Source organism: Ranitomeya variabilis, chromosome 2, assembly GCF_051348905.1.
Source record: "Ranitomeya variabilis isolate aRanVar5 chromosome 2, aRanVar5.hap1, whole genome shotgun sequence".
NCBI classification, from domain to species: domain Eukaryota; kingdom Metazoa; phylum Chordata; class Amphibia; order Anura; family Dendrobatidae; genus Ranitomeya; species Ranitomeya variabilis.
In genome coordinates this window covers 732660787-732673992 of record NC_135233.1, presented here as the reverse complement: position 1 = coordinate 732673992, position 13206 = coordinate 732660787, and the positions used below count along the sequence as shown (strand labels likewise).

The window sequence follows — 13206 nt, the reverse complement described above, 5'->3', positions numbered from 1 at the left end:
TCACTGATTTTTTTTAGGCCAAGTTCTTCAAAATGGTGTATAAAGTTCACGAATTTGGCGCAAAATCAAAAATGCTTAGTTTTGTCTTTAACCAGTTCATGTGACTTTTTAGCAGCAAAAGTTGCAAATACCTTAAAAATTCACAGAAAGTGCACCAAATATTGAAAACAATTACAGCAGGGAATGGAGTGAGAAGCGGAAATAAAATGTGACATAAAAGTTCATGAATCTTTCTAAAACATCTGAATAAGAAAATTTACTGATGATAAAAAAAGAAAGAAAACTTAAAAAGTGGCACAAAAGTTATAGATAATAAGGCACACATACTAAAGTCAATGAAACAGAGAAAATTACTCCAGAAAAGTGGAAAAACAGCAATGATGAATCAGATCATAGTCTAGTCTGAGATAGATAAGGTGGAAGGTGTACTGGAATAGCATACAGAAATTGTGCCAAATTTATTGTGCACTGGAATAATAAATCACACAAAGTCAAAACCACATTTTTCTTAGAATAAGCAAGTACAAAGAAAGACAGAATGTGCCACATTACTGTTTAGGTTAAATAGCACCCAAACAGCCAGCAAGTTTTCCCCTTTATGAGATTTTCATAAATGTATAATTACTGAAAAGGTTCCTTGGTCCACCATTCCAACACATGCTGGTCCAGAACTTCCGTAGGTAGAGGCTCATTGTCTGCTAAATATGACTTGACTGCTTCTTCTTCTACACTTAATACCACTTCTTCCTATAAGAAAAAAACATCAATGTACTGGTGTTTCTCACAAAATTAGAATATCACCAAAAAGTTAATTTATTTCAGTTCTTCAATACAAAAATATATACAATTTCACCTTCAGTATACAGTCAGAAAATGCCAATCACACATATTCACCTTTGTCTCAATGCTCTTTTCTTTTCTGTTTTCATCTGTGTCTCCATTTTCCAATCCAAGCAGCATGGCTTCCTCTTCTGAATTGCCCTCATCGTCATCTTCTTCCTCTTCAAACTGAGGTCCAATCTTTTTCTCCAGCTTGGACAACATGATTTCCTGAAGGCGCTCTTTGAACTGAATATGGAACATGCCCAGTTTGTCTGCTAGCCATCTTGAATTAACTGTCTTCCCAGAACCACTGGTACCAATCAGAAGTATCCTCAAAGGTGGAGCCTGCAATTTGAAAGCTGCATCCATTACCATTCAATATTGTATCCAACAGAAATTCTAAGAGATGACTACTCAGTATTAGACAGACCAGCAGTCTAATAAGCAGGGTTTAAAGAGAATTTGTCACTCATTCCAAAAATGTAGTTATATACCTTGTATAAATCCATGAAATCCCGTAACTCTGCCTCTTTTTTTCGGTTTTGCACTGCGTCACTCCATTGCAGAGATATTCACATTTGTTGCTTTTGAAGCGGAATATGTGAATTCTCTGAGTGCAGTCCAACTGGATCATATTCCTCACCAACCATTACACCGATGCCTCTACCTTGTGCCAGTCATTGCACTGGTTACCTATCCACTCCAGAGTTCAATATAAACTTATCTATGTCACCCACAAAGCACTCCATGGCTCAGCACCACCCTACATCTCCTCCCTCATCTGTCTACCACCCTACCAGTGCCCTCTGTTCTGCTAATGACCTACGATTAACATAACACAATAATCCGATCCTCCCACTCTTGCCTCCAAGACTTCTTGCATGCTAATTCTTTGGAATGCACTACCTAGGACAATACGATTAATCCCCAATACCCACTGTTTTAGGTGTGCCCTAAAAAGGTATTTCTTCAAACTGGCCTACCACCTCAACATATTTATCTAACTATCGCTGTGTTGCCGATTCAAATTTTTCTTCTTGGGTGTTTCTTCAAGGTCTTCTCTGGGGGCAATGGCTTTCACCCCTCTCCCCATATGCTGGCAATCACAGCTTAAGTCTGTTAGACTACTAGCTCAGCTGCTGAGCTGTGATTGGAAGCATCTCAGAGGGAAAACGCCTGCTTACCGAAAAGGTTTAGAAGAAAAGACAAGTTGGACTGCAAATCAGAGAATTCAGATAGTGCGCTCCCAAAAGCCACAAAAGTTAATATCTCTGCAATGGAGTGACACAGGGCAAGACACAAAAGTTCAGCAAAGTAAGGGATTTTTAAAAGGTATTTAACTTAAATTTTGTAAGCAAGTGACAGCTTTTCTTTAACATGTAGAAAAGGGGTATACGGCACACCTGGTTGAGCAACCCTGGTGCCTAGTTAAGGTTCCAACCTGTAATCCAATAGTAGCAATAAACCTGGCACTCAGGATCATTTGAAAGTATCACAGATTTATTTAGCAATCCACAAATTAAGGGCGAATTCGGATAGCCCTTGTCTGCACTGTTCTCTGACAGTTCCCACATGGCAATCAGTTCTGAAGAAGGTCTAAACAGACCGAAACGTTAATTTGTGGATTGCCAAATAAATCTGTTATACGTTCAAACTATCCCGAGTGCCAGGTTTATTGCTACCAGCTTTTCTTTAACTGGCTTGTGTACGTGGCAGACTTGGAGCCACTGTACAGCTCCACAATGCATCAACATTGCAATATCCTGCTATGTCAGATCTTGGGAACTATGCAGATCAGACTAGTGTTGCAATACATTAAACGGCTGGTCTGGTTTAGAAACCACATTTATAAAAAACTCTATCAATACATATTTAGGAAGGCCTTCCTCTGCTGGTCTGAAAAGTAAGTCTTGATAGCTGTAACCTTTGTTACTGCCACTTTTCTGTTTTCATGTGCTGAACTTGCATGAACCATGTTGATAAATGTATAGCATGCTTCATCAGGAAAGAGACCACCATGTTTCCTCTTATTGTGTCAGCTATCAGAAAGTCTAATGTAACAAAAAGTTGTGTTGTCCTTAACTACTGAAGCAGCTGTCACTCATTCTGAAGACGCAGTTACATTACTGTAGTTGTAGTTTTTTACATCATTTGCAATAGTTTCCCTTCCCAAGTTTTAAACAGCTATAAAAACACTACTTGTAATGGTTCTTCATGAGCAACATAACACTGCGGATTCGCTAGAAACTTCTTTCTTGCTTCAGGACTGGAGCAGTAGTAAGTCTTCTCTCTGTATATTGCTGCATAATCCACTTGTCCTGGGTGAATTATACGGTTATCTTTTAAAGCGACTGGGCAGAAGTGCTTAGAGTCTCCGTAATGTTTATTTTTTTCATTTGTAACATCCTCATCCTAAAAAAAGAAAATGGCCTGCTTTTATATTGATAAAGGCAATAAAATATATACATAAGAAATACTCCTATACTCCTGTTATTGACTATTGGTAGTGATTGTAATCTAAAAAATATTTCTGGATAGAAAGTAGATAATACATGTACCATCAAAAGGGAACAATGAAACAATAGCAACATACAACATTCATTCTCTAACATATCATTAGCCAAATTGTTCAACTTGCTGAAAAAAAATGCATCAGGACCCAGAAAAAAATGAACATCAGGGTTAAAAGTCATAGCAATATACTGGCTTTCTCTGACCAAGTTCTAGATCGCTATGTAATATTAGTAGAGGGTTGATGGTAGGGTAGGAGTGGAATCTAACAGTCATGTTGGGTAAAAAGTTCAGCTTTCATTCCAAAAAATAATTTTTACACTGGCATAAATAATTGCATGATCAATGACAACCATTTACATTCACCCTGTCATTACAATTTAAATCTGGTAGATTATTTGCTTATGTAAAGTGACCTATATTAAAATGAAGGACAGACAGAGAGGGTATGAAATTCACAAAGCTAGGCTACAGAAAAATATTTAGAATTGAGTCCTCAGCGGTTGATACCTTTTAATGGCTAACTGAAAAGATGGTAACAAAATGCAAGTTTTCGAGACTACTCAGGTCCCTTCATCAGGCACAGACTAACAGAAATTCTGAAGAATCACATACTTATGCACAACACAGCACAGAAATAATGTCATAGATAAGACAGGTGATGTGAAGCAGAACTATCATTATATGAGAGTGATAAACACTTGTGTCCATAAATATTGGAACAGTTCATAGATGAGGAGTGTGAATGTTTTATTGTCCTCTGATTGGGGTCTGGCTCTATGTTATGATGCCTCCACATGGTCTGAGAAGCAAATTCCTTAATTGATGTAAAAAGACATAAATCCATGCGACACATTCATTCCTGCACTGAGTGTGTCAAAGGTCATCATCAGCTTATATTCCCAGACTCTTCTGTATCTCTGAGATTTGAAGTTACCTTTTAATGCAAGTAATCTCATGTCCATAATGCTGTGATCAGTGAGTCAAAAATGTATTGCCACAGGTAGATCCATTCTTTTTTCTCTTATTGTGTGGTGATGAGAGTTCATCCTTGTTCTCAGTTTTTTCCCTGTCTCCCCTACATACAGACCCCCAGTTGGACATTTAGTACAAATAATTAGGTACACCACATTAGATGTCATGCAGCTGAAAGTACCTGGGATCTTGTAGTCCTGATGTGAATTGGGGATCTTCATCTTGTCCGTGGTCATTATAAATGGACAGGTTTTACATTTTTTCTGGTTGCAAGGAAAGGTTCCTGCAGCTGTTTGAGGACAGGGAGCTTCTGACAATGATACTTCTTAGATTTGCCTAAAACACAGTAGTGGGGGGTCTGGAATAATGAATTGTAAGCGGGCATCTTTTTGTAGTAAATGTTGTAATTACCGTGTAGCTCCTCTTAGCACCTCCAGATTTGGATTGTAGGTGACTACTAGAGGCACCCGGTTGTTTTCTTCTTTAGCTTTGTAATGTAGCAGGTGATTCCTTGATATTCTAGTTGCTCTTGTAATTTGGTTTTTAATTGTTCTTGGATGGTAGCCCTGATTCAGTGCAGGAATGAATGTGTCGCCTGGATTTATGTCTTTTTACATCAATTAAGAAATTTGCTCCTCAGACCGTGTGGGGGCATCACAACACAGAACCAGACCTCAATTAGAGGACAATAAAACATTCACACTCCTTATCTATGAACTGTTCCAGTATTTATGGACATAACTGTTTATCACTCACATAATGGTAGTTCTGCTTCACGTCACCTGTCTTATCTATGGCATTATTTCTGGGCTGTATTGTGCATAAATATGTGATTCTTCAGAATTTCTATTAGTCTATGCCTGATGAAGGGACCAGAGCAGTGTCGAAAGCTTGTAATTTGTTGCCATCTTTTCAGTTAGCCATTAAAAGGTATCAACCACTGAGGACTCTCAATTCTAAATATTTTACAATGCTAGGCTGTCATTTTGCACTGATCTCATTACAACGAGAAAAAATCCAACAGCAAAAGACTAGGCATATCGCTAATAATGGACGTTTGATTGAAAGAAGCCAGATGAGTGATTTCTCATAGCATAAATCCAGCTTAAACCGCTCCTGAAAAGTTGTATGACTATGCCCTCCTGGATATTGAAATAATTCCAGCTTTCAGCCTGAACAAACTGCAACTATGCAACATAGACGATTTATTCAAAGGACACTTACTTCTTCTGCCTCCTCCCTTTCATCTTCTTCATGTTCCTCTTCTTCCTCTTCAGCATCCAGCTCTGCCTGTATGTCTTCTGCTTCATCATCTATGTCCTGGGATGTTATTTCCCATCCCTGATATTGAAATGGTCCTGTGGTAACACCATCATTATTTTAATAGATAAATATATCACTGGGGATCACACCGCTGAGACCCCATCAACTCCAAATCTCTGCAGAGCCCTGTCTGAATGGTGCAGCAGTCAGGCATGTATACCTCTGCTCTATTCATGATGTCGGCACTCTACGTGGTGGGCAGGAGATAGCATGGACAATGTGAGCTGATTGTGTCCTACACCTTTCTATCGTCTGTGAGATTGGGCTAAGTAGATAGCCTTTGGTCCCCACAAGCAATGAGTTGGCACCCATGACCCTGTCGTCAGTTCCCAGAGTGTCCTTCTGTTGACCACTTTTGGTATGGACTAGCCACTGCAAAAATGAAACACTCTACAAGCTGGCCCTTTTTGTGATGCTCTGACCCCTTCACCTAGACATCACTTTTTGGAACTGTCCAGCCCACTTTCTATGTTTGGAATGACGTATATGACTAAGTATTCAGGTTTATCTTTCCTAGTTGACAAACTCACTTTCCATAGATGTCACAGCCTCTTCTAGAAGCATTTCTGGTGATTTATCAGCTACCTCCAGGAAAGCGACAGTGACTGCGGTTGTGTCAGCGAACACTGGCTCCAACAATTGCCACTCTTCACTAAATGTGTTTATCAGCTGCTTCAATGGTTCTATCTCTGGCACATCTGGATATCCTCCCTCAGGAACTGCAGGTAAAACAATTTCTGGGAGGAAAAATAAATCATATATTGTCATTTACATGCGGCAACCAATATAAATGCATGACTCAACCCAATTTCGGACAAACATGAAATCACAGCCGAACGAAGAGGACCATTAATAACACAAATCTTTATTAAATATGAGATAAAAACAACATTAAAAAATAAAATAAATGCAGAGTGAATATGGTAGCAGAGTGCCCACTGGGGTGTGTGATCAATTCGTCCTGTGGAATTATGTAATATATATATTCAATATATAATGACCAAGTATGTGAAGTAAATGAATTGTACTATATACATTTGTGATAACCACACTAAGAGCTATGCGACGCACATTTCGCAATTCAGCTTTATCCGGGGGAGAAATTGCGAAACGTGCGTCGGTGTGAAGGGAGGTACGTCTGGTCCCTCCTGTATGTGATACCTCCTGGCTTTTCACTAAGGTAACAGGTTTAATGGCTATTTGCTATCAGTTACTTAACTTGTTTAATAAAACACCATTTGGCCTATAGCCTTTTGCACTGCATAGCTCTACACGTGTGTGCTTTCATCATTCATGGTTTATTTAAATGCACTTTTGCTTTTTTACTTAGTTACATCAGGGTTTTTGCTTACTTTTTTTCTCTTTTAGGTTTTAATGTTTTGTGGTCAACGTGAACATGCGTTTAACCTCTGCATGTGTACCAACTCAAGTTAAGCTCAATTTTTGTGTTTTTTTATCTGTATTGTTGCATTCTGTGCAAGCCGGGGTGTGGCCTCCCTGTTTCTGAGCTAGAGACTATATATAAGGCTTCCCCAGTCTGGTGTTTCACTGGTTGGGCCCAGTCCTTTTGTCTGCCTTTATTCACACGGAGGTCAACATTGACACATGGTAAGGTTTTAATATTAGACAGTGTAGGACTGTCCCGATCAGAGTTACCTTGACGAGGTGGGATGGCTTTTGTGCTATTTTTTTATCAAAAAACAGTATTACTAAAAACTCTGTTATTTAAACGCACTTTTGCTTTTTTACTTAGTTACATCAGGGTTTTTGCTTACTTTTTTTCTCTTTTAGGTTTTAAATTTTCATCATTCATGGCAGCTTTTGAACAGCAGTAACACTTCATACCTCTATTTGATACATTGAACTGTGTTCAAAGCCGGTCAGGATTAAATCCCTGTTCCTTGGCAACATCCTTCTCATGTGTAGTTATCACTGATTTATATAGTACAATTCATTTACTTTACATCCTTGATCATATATTTAAATTTTATTGAATATATATATTACACCATTTCCACAGGACAAACTGGTCATGCCACCCTATTGGGTACTCTGCTACCATTTTCACTCTTCATTTATTTTATTTTTTAATGTTGCCTTTGTCTCGTAGTTAATAAAGATTTGGGTTGAGTCATTTGTTTGAAGTGCCACTTTCTATATATTCTGGACGCTATTATATTAATCAGTATAGATGCATGAATGGTATGAATTGAGGCAGAATTCTGAGGAATTTAGTGATGAAATCTCCCCCTATAAGGCTATTTTCACACGTTTATTTTTTTCCACGTGATTTTACCACAAAAAAACCCCCACAGTATTTTACTGTCCCAGCAAAGTGATTGAGATTCCTGAAGTCTCATGAACATTAGCAAATGTTTGGAGGACCTGCACCTGGTAAAGAATAAATGGGACATAGCAAGCACATGGCCGCTTTCATCTTCTGATTGTTGGACGCTCACTGATCTGATCATCATTGATGCGCTATTCCAAGGAGAGGCCATCAAATGTTCAAGTCCTACAAAACACCTTTAAGATTAACCAATAGAATTTTTCCACCACTTTGGTATTGATGACCTGTGCATCAGATGGGTCATTAAAATCAGATCAGTGGGGGTCCAATACCAGCACAGTGGTTGATCAGTTGTTTGCCGAAGCATTGGCTATGTGAAAACAGTGTACAAGGTGAAACATCACAGATTTTTCCAATAAACAGTGAGACAAAGCAGTGGTGCTAGTATTGGGCCTTTAGAGATCTGATATTTATGGCCTAGCCTACGGTCAAAGTGATGGAAAATCCCTCTGACTATCTGACTAGAAATAAAGCTCTTGGAAAGTCCTAATGTTGGTTGCAGAGATTTACAATGGCATTAGTCATCTATAAGTGGCACTAGAGAGTTGTCTTCCTTTTAGAAGAAAACTCTAAATAAAAGAAAATACAGCCAGAATGTGGGTGCAAATGTGTAAGAACGGCAGCACATGTAAAAAAGGACAAGCCTTTTTTCATAGGGTTGATAGGCTGTGTTCATATCATCATGGGATCAGAAAGAAAAATAATTAATCTAGAATCCTGCACAAGACATTACTAATAAGATAATTATTGATGATTTTAATGTGAATAATATATGAAGTAACCTTGCTGTGGCTCCGGCTGCTCAATGTGCGACTGTATTTCTGACTCCGGTATACTGGCTGTCACTATTTGCTCTGGTGAAGCCGTTTCTAGAGGAAGAGTTTGGTCAACATCCACTGCGCCTTCCTCCTCTGTATCTGTAAGGTAAAGACATGTAAGTATAGCATTGATATGGATACTCAATGTAGCCCCATTCCGGTCACATTACAGTTCGGAAGACACAATAAACAATGTTATATACTGTTTTGAGTACAACTACAATGAGTGCAGCATATAGTAAAGAATGAAAAAAATATTGCCCAATAGAAGGCAACGGGATGGACATAAAAATCCAATCAGTCTGGAGGATACTGCTTATTCCATAATCTAACCTGCAGGCCATCCATTGTGTATAATGGCCTTCCGATTCTCCCATGATGGATCACGAAGGAGAAGAAGCGGATAGTATTAAATTACTTCGCTGGGAAAGTAAACCGTCATCCGAGGTGTCCGGAACCTCCTTACTCCTCTCTCCTCAATAAACATGGCTGAGCGTGCAAGTGCATAGCTAAATCGGAAGCATAAATGTGCATTAGGCTGACAACTAAGGTGTACATGGACCTTTAGGCCACATCCAGTATTTGTTCAGTATTTTACCTCAGTATGTGTAAGCCAAAACCAGGAGTGGAACAGTCAGAGAAAAAGTATAATAAAAACACATCACCACTTATGGATTTATCACCCACTCCTGGTTTTGGCTACAGATACTGATGGAAAATACTGACCAAATACTGAACGTAACTCTCTTGTAATGATGTAAAGTGGAGTGGAGACCCATCTGAATGAGCATGCTTTGTTGAGGCCGTTGGGTTAACATTATTAGGAGGTGTATAGCGCAATCAGATGTGCAGTGGTAGTACACACAGTACGCTAAAGAGCTAAAAAAGTACCGTAAATGCATACAACTGCAAAAAAGTGGAGCATACAGACTTTAGACCAGGGAATAATGGTCAAAATATTCCTTTAATTCAGTGAAAATGTAGTGTAAGTCAGCTAGATGTGACCGCCAGTGCTGATGACCACAAAACTCTCTCATGGTATATTTACTACATGTCAAGCAATGAGAGTACCAATAAAACATAACTTTTAATAAACAATACTAAAAAGAGCCATGCTCATGTAGACACACATGCCATAAAGGGGTAGAAATGTGAAAATGAAGGCATACAGTTATATGAAAAAGTTTGGGCACCCCTATTAATCTTAAGCTTAATGTTTTATAAAAATTGTTTTTTTTGCAACAGCTATTTCAGTTTCATATATCTAATAACTGTTGGACACAGTAATGTTTCTGCCTTGAAATGAGGTTTATTGTACTAACAGAAAATGTGCAATCTGCATTCAAACAAAATTTGACAGGTGCATAAGTATGGGCACCTCACCAGAAAAGTGACATTAATATTTAATAGATCCTCCTTTTGCAAAAATAACAGCCTCTATTCGCTTCCTGAAGCTTTTAATGAGTTCCTGGATCCTGGATGAAGGTATTTTTGACCATTCCTCTTTACAAAACAATTCCTGTTCAGTTAAGTTTGATGGTCGCCGAGCATGGACAGCCCTCTTCAAATGATCCCACAGATGTTCAATGATATTCAGGCCCAAATCAGTAAAAAAAGAAGAGCAACAAATGAATCCAAGTACCCCGTCTTCCACTATCCAGGCAGAGATTATGAAGCTCAGACAAGATTTGAATTAGATTAGAAATTACCCAAGAATACAAAAAGATTATCAAAACTTCTAAGTTTAAAGTCTACTCCTCCTTAAATAAACCGACTAAATACATAATGGCAAAACTAAAAAAGAGAGAGTGAACAGAAGAATAGACAAAATCACCTCCCTCTTGGGCGAAACCAAGACTCATCCAAAGGACATAGTAAAATCTTTTGCAGAATTTTTTAGTAACCTTTACAACTTAAAAGATGTCCCCTCAACTCCTACTGTCCATCCAAATTCCATCAACACCTTCTTGGCAGGCATTAACCTCCTAAAAATAAACCAGATAGACCTAGAGTATATTACCAGTCCATTTTCAGAAAAAGAAATTGTAGACACAATCAACAAACTAAAGGTGCAAAAAGCACCTGTGCCAGATGGCTTTTCTAATGAGTATTTCAAATCTTTTTCAAAAATGCTTGCTCTACACCTAGCTTCTGTTTTTGATTTGGCATCCTCTCGGAGTGCTTTCCAAAAGGAGATGTTGGAAGCTGTAATTATTATGATCCCGAAGGCCGGGGGAGACTCTGAGAGGATACAGAATTATAGCCCAATATCACTTATTAATAATGATATCAAAATCTACTCAAATTCTTGCTGACAGTTTAATGAATATTCTCCCCTACCTACTGTTGGATGACCAAATTGGCTTAACTAAAGGATGTCAGGCATCTGATGGGACAAGAAGGGTGTTAAATCTAATTAACATAACCAAAATTTCCAACTTTAAAGCCGCTTTTTTGACACTGGACGCCGAAAAGGCCTTTGACAGGCTGAATTGGTCTTACTTGACCAAGTTACTTGAAAGCGACACTTGGTAAATTTGGTTTTGACCATAAATTCATGTCCTCAGTCTTGGCATTGTATTCGGATCCCAGTGCTAGAATTCTCGCTAATAACTTTGTCAGATCCAATTTGTATATCTAATGGAACAAGACAGGAGGGGTGTCCTTTGTCACCCTTGTTATTTGCTCTTGCCATTGAGCGTCTGGCCGAAAGAATTAGAATGAATAAAAAGATACAAGGATTTAACCTACTTCCCCTAATTTCATGTTGGGAATGTTCGCTGAGGACATCTTTCTCACACTACTTGATCCCACTAATTCTATCAACGCTCTCTCCTCAGAACTAGGGCTATTCTCCAAAGCAGCATATCTGTTACACTTTTTTATTTGGAACGGTAGGAGGGCTAGGGTGTGTAATCAGACATACTTTATAGACACAAACGTAATGGAGGTGCGGGATTGCCAAATGTACATGCATACTATTTGACCTCTTTGGCCAAACATAGCTGGCACTGGTTTAGTAACAACAAGACTCAGCCTGCTTGGTTTTGTCTAGAAAGGGATGTTAGCCATAATGATTCGGTCCAGGAACTTTTCTTCAATTTCCTATTCCATAAACCATCAAAAGAGCCATCACACCCCATCTTTCAATCCATTCTCTGCTTAAGCCAAGAAAAATAAATAAATAAAATCAAACAGATTATGAAATTTCCCCTTCATCTACTAGCTTTAATATTCAAGCTCCCTTTGCCCGAAACGTGGGTGCTATGCTGTAAGAATCAGGCTGCACTCAGATGTCACCCGAGTGCAGTCCTACTTAAATGTGACGATTCAAAGAGGGAAAACAGAGAGTGGACCCTCTAGACCGCGACGACGAACCCCTCACAGACGAGCTGACCAGATAGACTGCCCCCTATACAGGGAGAGTTAGGGGCAGGCCCGTGAGGGACTATCGCCACGGAAGCTGGAGGACCAGGACGGGAGAAGACCAAGAAGAGGCAGAGATAGTAGGACCACAGGATAGGTGAGTACTGCAGAGAAACAGGACTGATGGGTAAAACAGGACTGATGGGTAAACTGCAGCAGTACGGGGACTGGCAGAGGAACTGAGGAAACGCAGAGGCTGGCAGGATACAGGAAAGACAGGATAAACCCAAAGTCAGAGGGAAAACGAACTTCACAGAGACTAAGAGCGGCCAGGAACACCTGAAGGAACAAATGATAACCAGGCACAGAGGGACGGCAGGAAGCAGTTTAAATACCTAAAGGCAGGGTAGCACTTCTGGGTAACAGACCTCCAGAACCATAGAGAGGACAATAAGGAGGACCAACTTCCAGGTACTAGTCCTCCAGGACCATAGAGGAGACGAAGAGGAGCGCCAACAGAAGATCAGAAGTGCACACGCGCAGCACTGAACCTGGTATGCGCACGCGCAAGAGAAGCAGAGGCCGGGAGCAAGCGAGGAGGCGGCAGCAGCGGTATGATAGTACCCCCGTCTTTACATCCCTCCCTCCTCTTTAGGCCAGAAAGAAACTTAGCTAAAATTCGGGGAGCCTGAATATTCTCCCGAGGCTCCCAGGATCTCTCCTCAGGACCGAAACCATTCCAGTCGACAAAAAACAAAGTTCTACCTCTAATTTTTTTTTCATGGCCAAAATGTCCTTAACCTCAAAAACATTGTCTGAGGAAACAGGCGAAGGTGAAGAAAGAGTCGAGGTATGAAACCGATTAAAAACTACAGGCTTAAGGAGAGATACATGAAAGGTATTAGGGATACGAAGAGAGGCAGGTAACTTAAGTTTGTAAGAAACGTTGTTAATACGTGCCAAAACCTCGAAAGGACCAATATAACGGGGACCCAGTTTATGTGAAGGGATTTTAAGGCGAATAAATCTAGAAGAAAGCCA

The 13206-nt window shown here is 39.5% G+C and overlaps 1 protein-coding gene across 1 annotated transcript in view; it reads right to left on the bottom strand.

Annotated features, from left to right (window-relative positions):
* AK9 (adenylate kinase 9) overlaps positions 1 to 13206 on the bottom strand; it is a 166724-nt gene that overhangs the window by 55701 nt on the left and 97817 nt on the right. The window contains exons 20-25 of the mRNA XM_077289565.1: positions 8764 to 8898; positions 6162 to 6368; positions 5533 to 5666; positions 3022 to 3234; positions 895 to 1167; positions 626 to 747 (exon numbers count right to left, since the gene is read on the bottom strand). Of these exons, the coding sequence (XP_077145680.1) occupies positions 626 to 747; positions 895 to 1167; positions 3022 to 3234; positions 5533 to 5666; positions 6162 to 6368; positions 8764 to 8898 (1084 nt within the window). The remainder of the gene's footprint in view (positions 1 to 625; positions 748 to 894; positions 1168 to 3021; positions 3235 to 5532; positions 5667 to 6161; positions 6369 to 8763; positions 8899 to 13206) is intronic.